This window comes from Ornithorhynchus anatinus, chromosome X1 (assembly GCF_004115215.2).
Source record: "Ornithorhynchus anatinus isolate Pmale09 chromosome X1, mOrnAna1.pri.v4, whole genome shotgun sequence".
Taxonomy (NCBI): domain Eukaryota; kingdom Metazoa; phylum Chordata; class Mammalia; order Monotremata; family Ornithorhynchidae; genus Ornithorhynchus; species Ornithorhynchus anatinus.
The window spans coordinates 66045511-66063484 of record NC_041749.1 but is presented as its reverse complement, the minus strand read 5'-3'; the positions used below and the strand labels follow the sequence as shown (position 1 = coordinate 66063484).

At 40.3% G+C, this 17974-nt stretch overlaps 1 protein-coding gene across 17 annotated transcripts in view; it reads right to left on the bottom strand.

Annotated features, from left to right (window-relative positions):
• Positions 1–17974, bottom strand: part of CADPS (calcium dependent secretion activator) — a 495043-nt gene that overhangs the window by 54181 nt on the left and 422888 nt on the right. For all 17 annotated transcript variants that reach the window (XM_029051421.2, XM_029051416.2, XM_029051412.2 and 14 more), the window contains 2 exons: positions 14709–14783; positions 13758–13841 (listed from right to left, as the gene is read on the bottom strand). In XM_029051421.2, coding sequence (XP_028907254.1) covers positions 13758–13841; positions 14709–14783 — 159 coding nt within the window. The remainder of the gene's footprint in view (positions 1–13757; positions 13842–14708; positions 14784–17974) is intronic.

The window sequence follows — 17974 nt, the reverse complement described above, 5'->3', positions numbered from 1 at the left end:
CTTCAAATATGCTCAGCTCTTTACTATACTGAAAATAACTGCTCCAGATCCCACTGTACTCTGAAGCTACTACTCCATCATCTGTTCCAATTCTAGTCAAATCTCTTCAAATATGTTGTATACACTCGCTTCTTCCACTTTCCTTTCTTCAACTTCTTTACACACTAAAGTTTAGTTTCCACTGCTTCCCACCTATTCATATAGCTGAGCAAAGCTACCAGTAACTGCTGCCTCCTCTCCATGCCATCCAGGACCCCTGTCCCAACATGCTAAGTACATGCCGGACTGCAGGGATTTAAGCTGCAGCTGTGTGTCCTAGACTTCCCCTCCACCAGACATCCATGCTGCCTCCCTGGGAACCTGCACAACCTCTCTTGGCCACTGAGGAGATTCTAGTTCAACCTGCCTTCCATCACCTCAGCAGGAAAAAGAAAAGTACCTGCTGGAATGGAATACCCTCCCTCCTCAAATCTGCTGGACAATGACTCTCCCCCAATTCACAGCCTTACTGAAGGCACATCTCCTCCAAGAGGCCTTCCCAGATTAAGCCCCACTTTTCTTCATCTTCCATACCCTTCTGCATCACCCTGACTTGTTCCCTTTGCTCTTCCCCCTCTTCAAGCCTCACAACACTTATGTATATATCTGTAATTTTATTATTTGTATTGATGTCTTTTTATTTGTATTGATGTCTGTCTCCCCCCCAGCTCTCCTCTCCTATCCACACTTCAATTTGTTACCTAGATAATTTTTCTAAACAATCGCCTCCCCACAAATGCCTCAAAAATTTCCCATTCCTTTTTCATGAAGCAATCACTCCTGACCATTGGCTTTAAGGAACTCCATCAGCTCTCTTCCTTTTACTTATCTGCTTTTTATCTCCCATATCACCCCATATCACAATCCTCATTCCTCTAAAAATAATTGACTCACTGTGCTTCATTCTCATTTTCTACCCCTAACTTTTTGTCCTGCCTGAAATTCTCTCTCCCTTTCAACTATCAGACTGCAGCTTTCCCTATATTCTAAGCCCTTCTGAAATCCCACCTCCTCCAGGAGACTTTCCTTGATTCGTTTTTCTTTTCCTCTGTACGTTTGCACTTATAACCACCTGATTTATAAACTTTACTATTTAAGTACTTACTCATCCACATATCTATCTTTCCAATCTTTTCCTCCAATCTGTAATTTATTTTGTTTTGTCTTCCTAGATTTCACATTCTTTAAGGCCAGGATCGTCTTTTAACTTACTGAACCTTCCCAATCACTTAGGACAGTGCTTTCCACACAGTAGGTATTCAAAAAATACTATCCATTGATTAATTCCATTTTCCTTCCTTTGAACTGTTTTGACTGACTTGACTTAAAACCTTTGTAAATCTAATGTTACATAATGACATCTATTTAGCTTAAGTAATAACAGTTCTGTTAGCACACAGTGCCTTATTCCCCCCAAATGATGATGATGGTATTTGTTAAGTGCGTACTTTGTGTGAAGCACTGTTCTACCCTCCCTTCATTCAAAGCCCTTCTAAAATACAAACACCATCAGCAAGCCTTCCCCAATTAATTTCCAGTACCCTAAACCATACAAATCCATCAGCCAACTCTAGCACTTGTGAATTCGTTTATGTCCATCTTCAGCACTCATGCAAATATGTATATTCAAATATTTTTGACAACTCCAGTTGTAAATACTTTCATATTTGTGTCTCCTGCTAAAGTGTAAACTCCTTGTGGGCAGGAAATGTGTTGTTTCTTTATTCTGTAATTTCCAAGTGGAGAAGCAGCGTGGCTCAGTGGAAAGAGCACGGACTTTGGAGTCAGGGCTCATGAGTTCGAATCCCAGCTCTGCCACTTGTCGGCTGTGTGACTGTGGGCAAGTCACTTAACTTCTCTGTGCCTCAGTTCCCTCATCTGTAAAACGGGGATTAAGACTGTGAGCCCCACGTGGGACAACCTGATTCCCCATGTCTACCCCAGCGCTTAGAACAGTGCTCGGCACATAGTAAGCGCTTAACAAATACCAACATTATTATTATTATTATTATACTTAGTCCAAAGCACTGCATCAAGGGGACACTCAATAAATCTACTACTACTACTACATGTATTACTATTACTCCTGCTGCTGCTGTTGCGGTTACTACTACTATTACTGCTACTACTAAGGACAATGTTTTGAAAAAATGAAGTATTGTATTTATATATGTTCACAGAAAATTATCCCACTGCATATTTTCATCATTGGTACAAATTTACATGTATACTTGATCATACAGCTGTATTTGTTATTTTTATCACTATTTTAAAATGCATTTATCCTTGGTTCGGTCCACTGTTTGGATCTCAGAAAAGTGACTGCATCTTACATCATTTTCTATGCATAATTTGTTTAATGTTCATTTGCTTAAACACTATTTGCTTAAACATTGGACCCAATTAAGAGCACTTAACAGGGATATAGCAATACAAGTCAACTTTTTTCATTTGGTGCATTAGTCAAAAATAAAATCAGAGCAGTCTATAATGATTTCGATGTGTATACTTGTTATATATATCTAAATTAACTACACATAAAATGTATTGCTACTCTGTACTTCACTTGGACAAACATCTACCAGTTAAAATAAGGTCCTAACTGAGATCATTCAAATGGTCCCTAGGAACTTCCATGACAAAGCAAGAAAAAAATACCATGGAGAAAACACAAATCAGAGAAACTTTTCTTGATTTTAAATGATCAATCCTTTCCAAGCTAATAGCTTTTTTTGAACAAGTGTATTTACTCAAACATTTCCATCTTTTTACCAAGATGGCAGTCTTGTTCTACTGACTGTCACTGAAAATATCATACAGAAGCAGTCTAAGGTTGAGGGTATACTGAAAGCTATTTCCTACTAATCAGTACTTCTAGCAATAGTAAAAAATAGTATTTTCAATTTCATCTTTGCAAAGCAAAAATGAAAAAAAATTATCCAAAAGGCAGGAGGAAAGTGAGGAAGAAGAAAGTTTGACTCATTATAAAGTTTTGCTCTTCAAGGACCAAGAAGATGTTGTACTTTTGCCCTTATCTTAAGGCACAAAATTACACCCCAGCACTTAGCACAATGCCAAGTTTCTTGTGTCAAAAAGGTTTACATATAGGACTCTAGGCATCACGGCAGCATTTACTTTGAGTAGAAGCTGCATACATATGCTTTGTGGTATAGACTTGGTCATTTTTATGAAAGTCCTCTATCCTGATATATTTATTTTTCCAGAATACTATATATCTTATTTAGGCTAAGTGAAATTTAGAGTGAATCTTCACTCCTGTGCCTTGTGTTTAACATTTGTGTTTACTTTTTCCAGGGAGTCTTCTCTACTCAAATTTGGAATCTGAGCAAGTGGGTACAGCTTCCCCTTAAAATGAACAGTGTCCCTAATGTCTGGAATTCTGTATGTAGGTCACTAAGCGGCATGGCTCAGTGGAAAGAGCACGGGCTTTGGAGTCAGAGGTCATGGGTTCGAATCCCAGCTCGGCCACTTGTCAGCTGTGTGACTTTGGGCAAGTCACTTAACTTCTCGGTGCCTCAGTTACCTCATCTGTAAAATGGGGATTAAGACTGTGAGCCCCACGTGGGACAACCTGATTCCCCTGTGTCTAACCCAGCGCTTAGAACAGTGCTCGGCACATAGTAAGTGCTTAACAAATACCAACATTATTATTATTATTAGTCATTTTATTCAGGTTATACTTCATTTGGATGCCAACTCTCTCAATATTAGCACAGCAAGGAAGTCTGGAGCAAGGATCAATTCATTCTTTTACCCTAGTAGGAAATTAGAACTTATTACGTCAGTCCAAACTCAACAGTCTTGAAGCATGTGCAATCCCAGAAACTCATGAGTGTTGCAGGTCAGCTCTCTTATTAGATAATATACTTGAATAGTAGCCCTTTAGAGGAATCACTGGTCATTACTGAAAACACTTTACTTAGCTCAACAAATTCCCAAATAACAAATCAAAGTTTTCAGGTGCACTTGAATGTTTTGGCTGGGGCTATTTCAGGCAGGGTCCAAGATCTAGAACCTTTGTTTGTCTTAAGGAGTTGAAGAAGGTTGGAAATGGTCTGTATTTGCCATGGGTAAAAGGGATATGACATCTTAAATGAAATCCCAGCAATTCCTTTTCTGTTGGCATCATAAAAGTCAAACCACCAGGTCATACCACAGAGGAAGACATCCTAAAGGAATATCTTCCAATCAAGGAAAACAAATGTGGATAAGTAAACAATGTTTTCCACTCAGGGTGATCCTCCAAAAATTTAAAGAGACCTAATCTCCATGCCCTCAGATGCTAATGACATGACTTTTTATGGACAAAGGAAACTGCTTTTGAAATCTCCCCAGTTTGGTTATTACACATATAGTTTTCTGTAGAGTCTTTCCATATTTTTTGTCCCCTCTTACTCACAATGCTTCCTCTTCCTCTATATTTTTCATCAGAAGATGATGAGTGGTAATACTGTGCACTATGCAATAGCAAAGTTGATGGTAACTCCTCCGACATGGAAGAGCTAGAAATATATTGGAGTCAGGAGTCCAGAGACTGAAAATGTTTTGTTATTTAATCACAACTCCTTGGGGGATGGTGGGGAGGAGTATCAAAAGATAAGAGGAACATCAACAGTGGTTCTGTGGAAAACACTTCAAGAAGAGCTTTGGGTTTTTTTTAATTTTTATTTTACAATCCTGGTGATCTTTTCATCACGTGAAGAAAGGGATATGAGTAGGCGTTTTTGCCTGAAAACCATCTTGCAGAAATAGCTAAGCTATTTTCTTATAAGAAAAACATAAAGTTATGTTCTTATGGGAGGCAGCATAATTTCTATAAGAAAGAGCAGAAGTCTGGGAAGTCTAACTCTATTTTGTCCTTTCTAAGATACAGTGACAGAACTGTATGCAGTATGCTAGGAGTGAATGTACAATCATTTTAAAATGGCAAAATTATATCTCTGTTTTCCATACTTTCTCTTATGTTATCTTGAATTCTGCTGACCTTTTTTGGTTGCCTCCAGACATTAGATTGATAATTTGAAGGATTATTTAGAAATAATTATAAAATTTCCTTCCTGAATCATGACTGATAGCTAGATGCATTACCTAGATGCATTCATTACCTTGCATTTACTCACACTAAACCTTATCTGCCACTTTTCTGGTCACTTATTACCCTTTGAAGTCTTCTTGTAGTTTATCCCTGTCCACATGTCATTTTACCACACCCATTGTTATCTGCAAACTTGGAGATTTTAAGATACTCTCTTTTCCTGATTATTTATAATAATAAAACTGATGCTAGCACTGATCCTTGGAGGATCCCATTATTTACACTTCTCCATCCTGAAGAGTAGCTGTTTATCCCTGCCTTTTATTTCCTATATTTTAGCTTGTTTCCTATCTATGACAAAATGTATTCTCTAATAATATGATTACTTAGTGCATTTTATAAATACTTTAGTCTGGAACTGACAGACCTTTTCAACCTTTCCTAGTAATGTAATATATTGAAAATACCAGTTCTAACCATTGGGATTTAGTTTAGTAAACACAGGACTTTTTCTACTATGCTTTCTTCATTATGGACTCTTGGCCATTTAAAATTCCTATAAGGTGATTTATTTCATGGGCATGTGAATATTTGACATATTTCCTAGAAATCCTGAAGGGAGAAACTCTTCACCTTTTGGGAGCAATTCATTATTCTTTCCATAGTTTCTCAATAGACAAATGGCTATTTCCTGCCCCACCTGATACCCTGAATACAAGAATAAACATTTTAATTATTATTAATAATAATAATAATAACAATGGCATTTGTTAAGCACTTAATATGTGCCAGGCATTGTATTAAGCACTGGTGTGGATATAAGCAAATTGGGTTGGAGACAGTCATTGTCCCACACAGGGCACACTGTCTTAATTCCCATTTTACAGATGCGGTAACTGAGGCAGAAAGAGGTTAAGTGACTTGCCCAAGGTCACCCAGCAGACAAGTGGCTGAGCAGTATTAGAACCCAAGTCCTTCTGATTCCTAGACCCTCTATCCCCAGACCATGCTGCTTCTCTTTTATTGTTGAAGTACCTCTAAGCTCCACTCAACTGCCAATTGGATCACATATCGCACACTGTAAGGTGGTCATTCCTTGTTGAGGGAATCTAGTAATATGATGATGTTTTGCTTTTTAGACCCCTTGAGATCAAATTTTTATTTCATGTCCCACTGTTCTGAGAAATGGGCATCAAACTCACACTGGGTCCATGGGTTGTCCATTGGTATGGTAATGACATATTTGGATTACTTGAATGTGAGAATATTTCTCTCACCCTTTCCTTTGATTTATATGAAAATCTAATGCCTATATGTCTGCAAGATTAAAAAAAGGTAACATAAGAAACATTTTCAAAGGACTAACTCCTGAAGACAATTCCCTACTGTTGTCTTGAATGGGCTTGTATACATTAGTATGCCTTTTCCTACACTCCTAGTATATTCATCCTGAACTGGTGGCAGCATGATCTAGTGAAAAGAGCATGAGCATGGGAGTCAGAGAACCTGGGTTCTAATCCTAGTTCCACCACTTGTCTGCTGTGTGACCTTGGGTAAGTCACTCAACTTCTCTGAGTCTCAGTTACCTCATATGTAAAATGGGGATTAAGACTGTGAGCCCTATGTGGTACAGGGACTGTGTCCAACTTAATTATCTCATATCTACCTCAGCACCTGGTACAGTGCATAGTATACCATAAGTGCTTAACAAATACCATTAAAACAAACAAACAAAAAACTGACTTTAATATTGTGCTTTCCAAATTTAGGGTAATACAATGATGTATTGAGCTGATCTAATAGTGAAATAATGCCCCAATAGTACAAAGGGAATCCAGTCTTAAGTTAACAGTTTCCAATTCTCACAGGTAGAACTAAAAGGAGTGCACATTAGAAATGTAATTTGGGGCTATACATTTTCTTTAGAGCAAGAAACAAAACATGGAACACAAGCAGAAGTTAGGAGGTTTAAGAAGCTATTCTAGGATTAGAAAGAGTAATTAGTGGGAGCCTCAGGAAGGAGTGCTGCTTTCCTTCCTTAGTTCTTTCTCCCCAAACTCCTTATGGGAAATCTATCCTTAATTACTCTGACCACAACATTGCTAGAATCAGTATTACTCTGTCCATGCACTCATTTCCCTACCTGTGCATCAGCAGGACAACTGAATTAAACTATAATCACTTTCCTTCCCATCACTGAAAGCTCCCATTTTATTTGTCCTCTCCCTATTCAATTAAATAGAACGAAACTTGATTTTATCCAAATTTCCAAAAGAATGAACCCATTTGAATAATCAATGGACCATTTCAGGTCCCAAATCAGGGAAACCAATGTCTGCTTCTGACAATTCTACTGCTTTCAAACATGCCCATTCATTCATTCATTCAATAATATTTATTGAGCGCTTACTATGTACAGAGCACTGTATTAAGCGCTTGGAATGTACAAATTGGCAACAGATAGAGACAGTCCCTGCCCTTTGACGGGCTTACAGTCTAATCGGGGGAGACAGGCAGACAAGAGCAATGGCAATAAATAGAGTGAAGGGGAAGAACATCTCATTAAAACAATGGCAAATAAATAGAATCAGGGTGATGTACATCTCATTAAACAAAATAAATAGGGTGATGAAGATATATACAGTTGAGTGGACGAGTACAGTGCTGAGGGGATGGGATGGGAGAGGGGGAGGAGCAGAGGGAAAGGGGGGAGAAGAGGGTTTAGCTGCGGAGAGGTGAGGGGGAGTAGAGGGAGCAGAGGGAAAAGGGGGGAGCTCAGTCTGGGAAGGCCTCTTGGAGGAGGTGAGCTTTAAGTAGGGATTTGAAGAGGGGAAGAGAATTAGATTGTCGGAGGTGAGGAGGGAGGACATTCCAGGACCGCGGAAGGACGTGGCCCAGGGGTCGACGGCGGGATAGGCGAGACCGAGGGATGGTGAGGAGGTGGGTGGCAGAGGAGTGGAGAGTGCGGGGTGGGCAGTAGAAAGAGAGAAGGGAGGAGAGGTAGAAAGGGGCAAGGTGACGGAGAGCCTTGAAGCCTAGAGTGAGAAGTTTTTGTTTTGTGCGGAGGTTGATAGGCAACCACTGGAGGTTTTTAAGAAGGGGAGTGACATGCCCAGAGCGTTTCTGCAGGAAGATGAGCCGGGCGGTGTAGTGAAGAATAGATTGGAGCGGGGCGAGAGAGGAAGAAGGGAGATCAGACAGAAGGCTGACACAGTAGTCTAGCCGGGATATTACGAGAGCCTGTAGCAATAAGGTAGCCGTTTGGGTGGAGAGGAAAGGGAGGATCTTGGCGATATTATAAAGGTGAGATTGGCAGGTCTTGGTAACGGATCGGATGTGTGGGGTGAACGAGAGAGACGAGTCAAAGATGACACCGAGGTTGCGGGCCTGAGGGACGGGAAGGATGGTCGTACCATCCACGGTGATAGGGAAGTCTGGGAGAGGACTGGGCTTGGGAGGGAAGATGAGGAGCTCAGTTTTGGTCATGTTGAGTTTTAGGTGGCGGACAGACATCCAGGTGGAGACGTACTGGAGGCAGGAGGAGATGCGAGCCTGAAGGGAGGGGGAGAGGACAGGGGCAGAGATGTAGATCTGTGTGTCATCTGCGTAGAGATGGTAGTTGAAGCCGTGAGAGTGAATGAGTTCACCAAGGGAGTGAGTATAAATGGAGAACAGAAGAGGGCCAAGAACTGACCCTTGAGGAACTCCAACAGTTAGAGGATGGGAGGGGGAGGAGAAGCCTGCGAAGGAGACCGAGAATGACCGGCCAGAGAGATAAGAGGAGAACCAGGAGAGGACGGAGTTTGTGAAGCCAAGGTGAGATAAGGTGTGGAGGAGAAGGGGATGGTCGACAGTGTCAAAGGCAGCTGAGAAGTCAAGGAGGATTAGAATGGAGTAGGAGCCATTGGATTTGGCAAGAAGGAGGTCATGGGTGACCTTAGAGAGAGCAGTCTCGGTAGAGTGGAGGGGACGGAAGCCAGATTGGAGGGGGTCCAGGAGAGAATGGGAGTTAAGGAATTCTAAGCAGCGAGTGTAGACGACTTGTTCTAGGATTTTGGAAAGGAAGGGTAGTAGGGAGATAGGGCGATAGGTCGAGAGAGGGTTTTTTTAGGATGGGGGAGACATGGGCATGTTTGAAGGCAGAGGGGAAGGAGCCATTGGAGATTGAGTGGTTAAAGATAGAAGTTAAGGAAGGGAGGAGGGCAGGGGTGATGGTTTCTATAAGGTGAGCGGGAATGGGGTCCGAGGCACAGGTGGAGGGGGTGGCACTTGTGAGGAGGGAGGAGATCTCTCAGGATACTGCAGGGAAGGATGGGAAAGTAGAGGAGAGGGTTGGCGGGGGGAGGGGAAAGGGGGAGGGGTGACTTTGAGGAGCTCAGACCTGATTGTGTTGATTTTTGTGATGAAGTAGGTGGCCAGATCATTGGGCGTGAGAGATGGGGGAGGGGGAGGAACAGGGGGTCTAAGGAGAGAGTTAAAGGTCCGGAACAATTGGCGGGGGTGACGGGCATGGGTGTCGATGAGGGAGGAGAAGAAGTTTTGCCTGGCGGAGGAGAGGGCAGAGTTAAGGCAGGAAAGGATAAATTTGAAATGTATGAGGTCGGCTTGGTGCTTGGACTTTCGCCAGCAGTGCTCGGCAGCTCGAGCATAGGAGCGTAGGAGGCGGACAGAGGAGGTGATCCAGGGCTGTGGGTTAGTGGAGCGAGAGCGGTGGAGGGAAAAGGGGGCGAGAGAGTTGAGATGAGTAGAGAGGGTGGAATTGAGAGCGGTGACCTGATCATTGAGAATGGGAAGTGAGGACGGGGGGCAAGGTGGGGAGAGATGCTTTTGGAAAGACAGATGGGATCAAGAGAGCGGAGGTCTCTGTGGGGGAGTAGCAAAGATTTGCAGGGGGAGGGAGTGTGAGAGATGAGGCAGGTGAGAAGGTTATGGTCAGAGAGAGGGATTTCAGAGTTGGTGAGGGAGTTGGTGACTGGGGAGGTAGTGCAGCGGTAGGAGATGTACCTGCCCATGTACCTCCTATTCCAAAAACACTCTCCCTTGACTTTATGGTACCCTCTAGTTTCCTCCATATCGTCTCCTCCAGTTTTCTCCTTGTCCCCCTCCAATTTGACTTCTGTCCTTTCCACTCCATGGAAACTGCCCTCTCTAAGGTAACTCATTATGGGCCGGGAAAATGTCTACCAACTTTGCTACACTGTACTCTCCCAAGAGCTTAATACAGTGCTTTGCACATGGTAGACAGTCAAAAACACAATTGATTGATTGATTAATTGAACTAGTGACCTCTTTCTTGCCAAATCCAATGGCCTCTACTTCATGCTTATCCTTCTCAACCTCTCAGCTGCCTTTGACATTATGGATCTCCTGGAAACACTATTTAACCTTGGCTTCACTGACACTATCCTCTCATGGTTCTCCTATCTCTCTGGCTGCTCCTTCTCAGTGACTTTCGCAAGATCCTCCTCTGCTTCCTAACCCCTAACTATGGGGTTCAAGGCTTAGTTATGGATCTCTTCTATTCCTCATCTCCATCCACTCCCATGGCTTCAACTACCATCTTCACATGGATGATTTCCAAATCTACCTCTCCAGTCCTGACCTCTCTCTTTCTCTGCAGTCTTGCATTTCCTCCTGCCTTCAAGACATCTCTACTTGGATGTCCCGCTAATACCTCCAAGTTAACATTTTCATTCCTCTAACACCAACCTTTTCACAGTACCTCAATCTCATCTCTCATTTGTCTCACCACATCCTCCCTCAGAGCTGGAACTCCCTTCCCCTTCATATCTGACAAATATGACTCTCCCCTTCTTCAAAATCCTACTAAAATCATACCTCCTCCAAGAGGCCTTCCCTGACTAATCCCTCATTTCCCTACCTTATTCTCAATTCCCTCTGCATTGCCTATGCTTTTGGGTGCATATTCCTTAAGGACTTTTATACTCACTCCACCCTCTGTTCCACAGCACTTAGGTACATATCTTAATCCTCTGCCATTTCTTCTATTTGTATCTATCAACTGTATTGTCCTGTACTCTTCCAAGTGCTTAGTACAGTGCTCCACACACAGTAAATGCTCAATACATACCACTGATTGATTGATTGATTCTAAATGTTATCAGGATTTTAAGTCAGACCCAATTGGAATGTCAAGATCCTACAATCAATGTAAGGAAGAACAATTTTTATTGTCAAAGGTGGCAAAAAGCCACGGAAATTTGATTTATATTATGAAAGGATGGAATGTACAGGTTTAAACTATGACATACTATATGAAAAAATGTATGTTCTAGTGACATATTTTCTTTATAAATTAATAAGGCAGCATGGTCTAATGGAACATATAGACATGGGTTTTAAAGCCAGCTCTACTTAGGATGCCCAGTAACTGGTTTCATACCAGGGAATATGTTTTCTAGCTATCTACCCCTGTCTAGTCTTCATGTCTGGTATTCTTATCTTAATCAATCAATGATATTGAGCACTTGCCATATGCACAGAACTGTACTAAGTGCTTGGAGGAGTACAGAATACTTGTCTGCTGTGTGACCTTGGGCAAGTTGCTTAACTTCTCTGTGCCTCAGGTCTATCATCTGCAAAATGGGGATTCAATACCTGCTCTCCCTCCTACTCAGACTATGCACCCTACGTGGGCCGTGATTATTTTGTATTTACCCAAGCACTTAATGTAGTGCTTGGTACACAGTAAGTGCTTAACAAATACCATTAGCATCATCATCATCATCCTCATCATCATTACTACAAAACAACAGAATTGGTAGGCACAAAGAGCTTACAGTCTAGAGGGGGAGACAGACATTAAAATAAACTATAGCTAGATATGGGTTTGAAAGGCTGAGGTGCAAGCTTAACTGATGGGCAAGAAAGGCAAAAGGGAGACCAAGAAAGAAACTTGATAGGTTCAGGTATCTCTGGGTGTAATACACTCAAGTGGTGCATTTGATGTCATTACATTACAATGTGTGTCAGGTGTAACACATAGGATGTCATATGCACCCCTCTGCCCAAGTATTTGCAAGGGCCATCAGTGGCCATCCAGTTCTGTTATTGGCATGTGGGGTGATTTTGGTCAAGTTACTTAATCTGTCCATGCTTCTGTAAAGGGAGGGAATATTACTCCCTAACTCACAGGGTGAGTATAAAAGTCCTTAAGGAGTATGCACTCAAAAGCATAGGCAGTGCAGAGGGAATTGCAAATAAGGTAGGGAAATGAGGGATTAGTTAGGGAAGGCCTCTTGCAGGAGGTATGATTTTAGTATGATTTTGAAGAAGGGGAGAGTCATATTTGTCAGATCTGAAGGGAAAGCAATTTAGTGCTATACGAATATCATCATCATCATCACCATTATTATTGAATAGGAATTTTGTGGAAATGTAGAAGGAATTCAATATTAGACTGAAGAAGAGAAACCTGCAGGGCAAGCTGATATTATTTTCCAGAAAAAGAAAGAACGCAGATCTTCACTGCTTCCACTACAGGACGGCGCATTTTTCGCTATGGTACGTTATTCAGGCGAAATCCTTCAAGATGATATATCAGGTTGCGTTTCTAAATGTCTTGGGGGACAATCTGTCTCGGTTTGAATTACTAGATCGTCCGATCTGGCAAGCAGGAGGAGGAGTCAGGGAAGAGGGAGGTGAGACTTTCAATGAAGCTTGTAGGGTGGGGGGCGAGGAACCCAGGATTATCGGGGGATTTCTGCCGAAAATGAACGGTGGGTGAACCTGGAATTGATCCCTGAGGCTGGGTGCTGGGGCTGCCCTATCTGTAGATATGTGGCCGGGGAAAGGCGGCGGCGGGCATTTTTTTTTAAAAAAACTTTAAAAATAAATAAATAAAAAAAAAACAACAAAAAAAAAACCAAACCAAAAACTCCCTGGCCCTGTTGAGTTTGGCTTCTACCCATCCCGGCCCCTTTTCCGCCACTTCTCTGTCCCCTCCGCGTCTTTGCGCCCCAAAGAACCAGGTTTGCTGCGGGTACGGAGAAGCAGCAGCCCCGTCTCCAAAGCCCTCCTATAACAGGGACAGGAGGGGTTTGGGACGGGGAAGGATACTGATTTGGATTTTTCTGAAACATTCTCTCCGTCTTTCCGTCTTTAATAAAGGCAGGAAGGTCCCAGCTCCAAACCCCGCCAGCAGCAGGGACAATGGAAATGGGGAGGAGGGACCGATAAAAACAAAGGTGGCTCAAAACCGTGCCGTAAATTAATCCCTTCAATTTAGTCAAGGGAGATCACACGGGGCGACCCGGACATTCGTAATCCAATCAAAAGCAGTTTAGGCAGTTCCCACCCCTGTCGTGTACCCCGTGAAGAATCTCCTTCCTCGCAGGATAAACCCACACTTATCTGGGGTGGTTTAAGTGCAGTCATTTTGGAGGAAAAGGGATGAAGTATATGACTTCTGGAGGCAATTCAAGTAAGGTTCTTGGAATTCTTGAAGATATTAATCTAGGGCCCTAGATAGTGAGCAAGCATCATTCCTATTATATTTACAAAGGTTTACCTTTTCTGGCTGGTCTAAGTTCTTCAAGCATGTGTTAATAAAAATAGGTTAGCCACCTGTAAAATTTAATATTTATAATGCAGTATAAAAAAGGGGAAGAGATCAATTAGGGAGAAAGAGACATTTACTTACAGTAAATGATAGAAAAGAAGAAAACAAAGTTCCTTCATCATATCTGGATAATTTTGCCAGTACTCCTTCCAGGATCGTGACAAACTAGGAAAGAAGAAAAAAAAGTTGAATCCAATGATCTGAAACCTAAGTGGCCTACAAGTGATCAAGAACTAACTGTGAAAAAAAATGTATAGGTAGGGAATGAGCCACAGATTCATTTTTTGCATTCTATGATTTAATTCTAGCCATCTGGGAGAGGATTATGTTGTATATACATGCAAATATTTGACTTATCCGGTTTTCTCTTCATTATTATGTGATTGCAAATATAAAGTGTTGCAGAAATACAAATGACAAAATATTATAGTATAATAGTAAATATTCTGGTTTTTAATGAAAACCACAGTGCAGTTTTTATGTTCCACATTTGCACTCCATTTATTTCAATCTATTTTTATATTTGCATTTTATCAGTAATTTAAGAAAGCAGAAGTTTAGCACTGGTAAATATAGATGCCTTATCTTTCAGCATCACTTAGCTTAAATTCTATAATTCATGAGGATGACTGAAATAGCTGTAAGTGACTTTCATGTTGTATTATGACTCTCACTGAATTTGGAAATAGAAGGAAAGGGTTTTTTTGTGGTGGCAGAATGCCTTATTAACACTTAACTTTTATTATCTGAAACATAACTTTGTCAGAGCTAAAAACATTTCTGTATAACTGAGCATGTTTGGGAACACATTTCTATTAAGTTAACATATGTCATTTCATCAATTTATCTTCACACAATTCATGATCATCAGAAAAAGCATTCTGAGCTGATGTATTTGGTGATGTACAATCTTCTTTTCTGAGAAAACACAACTAGTCAGCTCAACTTTTTAATGTGTTACATTTTAATGAATAATGGAGAAACAAAAAGTGATATTCACAATGAAACATTTCACCTGAAACTAAAGGTTACCTTTGCCACCAAGAGTGTTATCATTTCTTTAACAGTTTCTTCAATTAGTTCATCAATTTTTGAATGATACTGATGCTAAAAAATACAAAGAGAGTATTAGCATGTTTGGTAAGTGATAACATTGTAATAATCAATTCTTTTGGGAAAACTTGCACAATAAACAAATCAACTGAGGTAGTCATAATAAGTTTTAATGGTATTTGTTAAGCACTTAGTATGTGCCAGGCACTGTTCCAAGAAGCACTGGGGTAGGTATAAAATAATCAGGTTGGACATAGTCCATGTCCCACAAGGAGTTCACAGCCTTAATTCCCATTTTCCAGATGAGGTAATTGAACCACAGAGAAACTCCAGGACTAACTGAGAATGATCCAAAATACTTTAAAAACTATTAGTCAAGTTCTTTCTCACCTTCTGGATGACCAGTTTCAAAATAGATACATACATACGCACACCCATAAAGAGTGTGAATGACTTAAGTGTCCAGTATTGCAATGGCTTGAAAGTTACATAATTTTATTCCATAAGAATTTGGAGGAAGGATTGAGAAATGACTTTATGAACTCACTGGTAGGAGGTGGAGAGAGGGGGACTAGATACTATTGAATTTCTCCTAATGAATTTGAACAAAGCAAACATGGTGTTCCGAGATCTTTAATGGTCTGCAATCTTATTGTTTCATATTTGGAATTATAGTTATCCAATATTTTGCCACCATAGTAACTCAGGATTGGGACAGAATGCTTGTTCTTGGGCCAAGAAAACATACTGCATGGTCATTTATCTCCACTAACTTCACACTGAAGTTTTTTTTTTAATCGTATTTGTTAAAACGTTTATTATGTCCCAGGCATTGTATTTAGTGCTGGGGTTGATACAAAATAATTAGGTTGGGGCTTACAACCTAAGAAGGAGGGAGTAAGATTTAATTTGCATTTTCCTGATGAGGTAACTGAGGCACAGAGAAGTTATGTGACTTGTCCAAGGTCACACAGCAGACAAATGGTAAAGCCGGGATTAGAACCCAGGTTCTCTGACTCCGAGGCCCATGCTCTTTCCTCTTGGCCATGCTGCTTCTATTAAACACTTTCTATTAAAATGTTAAACATTTACAGAAATTGACTTTGTGTTCAATTTTCTCTTATTTCTACAATGCTACTTTTAAATGATAACATGGAAAAAAACACAAATAAAAATTTGCTATAAATGCCAGGCATACGTTGGGAAGAAAGAGAGAAAGTGATTTCAATAGAAAATGTTAGATGCCAGCTCCTTGACATTTATTAGATAATTTTTGTATCCATCTGATACAAATAATGTGAAAATATTGGTATTTGGAAATAGATAGTTTTAGCATACTTACCCACTCTTTAGCAAACTTTCAGGTGAATAGGTACAGAAAAAAGAGAAAGGTGCAAAAAGCAGAAACAAGAACATATGAAAATAAAGTACTAAAATATGAGTTTGGGTAATTGGGACTCTGGAAAACACCAGGTGGACAGACAGAAATAATAAATAAAACAAAACGAGACAATATTCAGGTACCTGGCAATTTCAATTGTTTAGAGAGGAAAAAGTGAAAAGATTATGCTAATTTAATCAAAGTTTGGGACAGATTCTTGACTTTTCTAAGTCAGAGAGGTCAACAGAAGTTCATTTTGGCTGTTCCATAGGGAAATATGCACAGAGTTTGGAAATCCTGTATCTCTTCTTCTGCCAAAGAGCACATTTCCAAATGGTGCGTAATTGGGTGCCATTTGGGAAAAGCATACAAATTTGAGAACACATCAAAACCAATAAGTTACTGCGTTTTCAGATACACTATTTTTATCAGAGTAGATTTATTTATGGAGAAGTGAGCAAGATTAGTGATACTTAAGAAGCTTTATTAGAGAGGCATTTTTCCCTTGCTCAACTAGAGTTGAAAAGACAAATACACATGTTCAGCTTGTAACAGACAGACTCAAAGTTGTGACAGAATCAAGCAGCGATTCAAGAACTATAGCTTTGGACCAGGAGAAGATGGGGCAATTAATTTGGGGGAAGAATTTCCTCAGAGGCTATAATCTTAAGTAGTATTTCCAAGAAAATATGAAACATGAGGGACATCAATATTTGTCTAGGAGAAGATGGCAGAATTTTCCTGGCTAATACAGTGAAATGAGAAACATGGAGAAAAGGACTGGGATTGTTATTTTCACACCATTGCTTATGCTCACAAATCAAAGTGTAGGATTCAAAAAATCACTTTGTATTAATCTACCCCAATATTTCAGATAGATGGGATTTTAACGGTCTGAAGTATCAACTCATTCAGGCCAAAGTGCACTTTTAACCGGAATTACTGAGGTAGTTTAATATGTGAAGGACAAATTTAGATAGTGGGGCAACTCTTCCACAAAACTGTGGTTTTCCTTTGAATAAATGTAATCCTTATCTAGTGCAAATTTAACTTTCCTTAACATCAGATACCAAGTTCAAATAGCTGAATAGTAAAATAATCTATTGCCCTTAGGGGCATTTGGTGTTTAATTCACACAATTGTGGTCCCTCTGACCTGGTTTTGTAAGGCTGTGTAATCTAGAAACTGTGTGCCAATCCTGGAAGGTGATGCAATTGCTAGGCTCAAGACAGAATTTAACAGTAGGTGGTATTAACTCGAAGCAATATGGAAAGTGCCACCAGCCAAGTTCTATTTCAAACAAACCAAAAATAAGGAAGAAAAAAAATCCAGTTACCCATAGGGTCTCCCAATTCATTTTTAGGTCTTGCATTCTAGTCCAAAATAAATGCCTACATCTCATTATCATTTCGCTTTAATCAGATTTTTAAGGCTGTTGTTCACTGTTCATTTTCATCAGATAAATTATAGGCTTTAGCAAAAAGATAATGGTTAGGTGTGTGCAAAATAATATAGTGTGAGATGTATTGATAAACATATTTTCAATTAAGGCCTTCTTTGCATAGCAAATAAGAACACCACTGAGAGCATACTAAAACATTCATAAATTAGCTCCACAGAGGATAGAACAGACAAAGGAGCTCAGCCTAGAGAGAGCACTTTCCTTTTACGTCCCATCAAAGCACTATGTGGTATCTGACTGAAGGGTTAGATGCCTAGAAAGATTGTTTTCTTCACCTAGAGGTATAATGCATGCTTTAGAGGCTGAGACAAAGCAGAAGTACAATGAAGTAGTCAACTCTTGATTATTTACATTACATGAGAGGAAGTGTGTAAAATAAGAGATATAGGAATTGAAACTGGG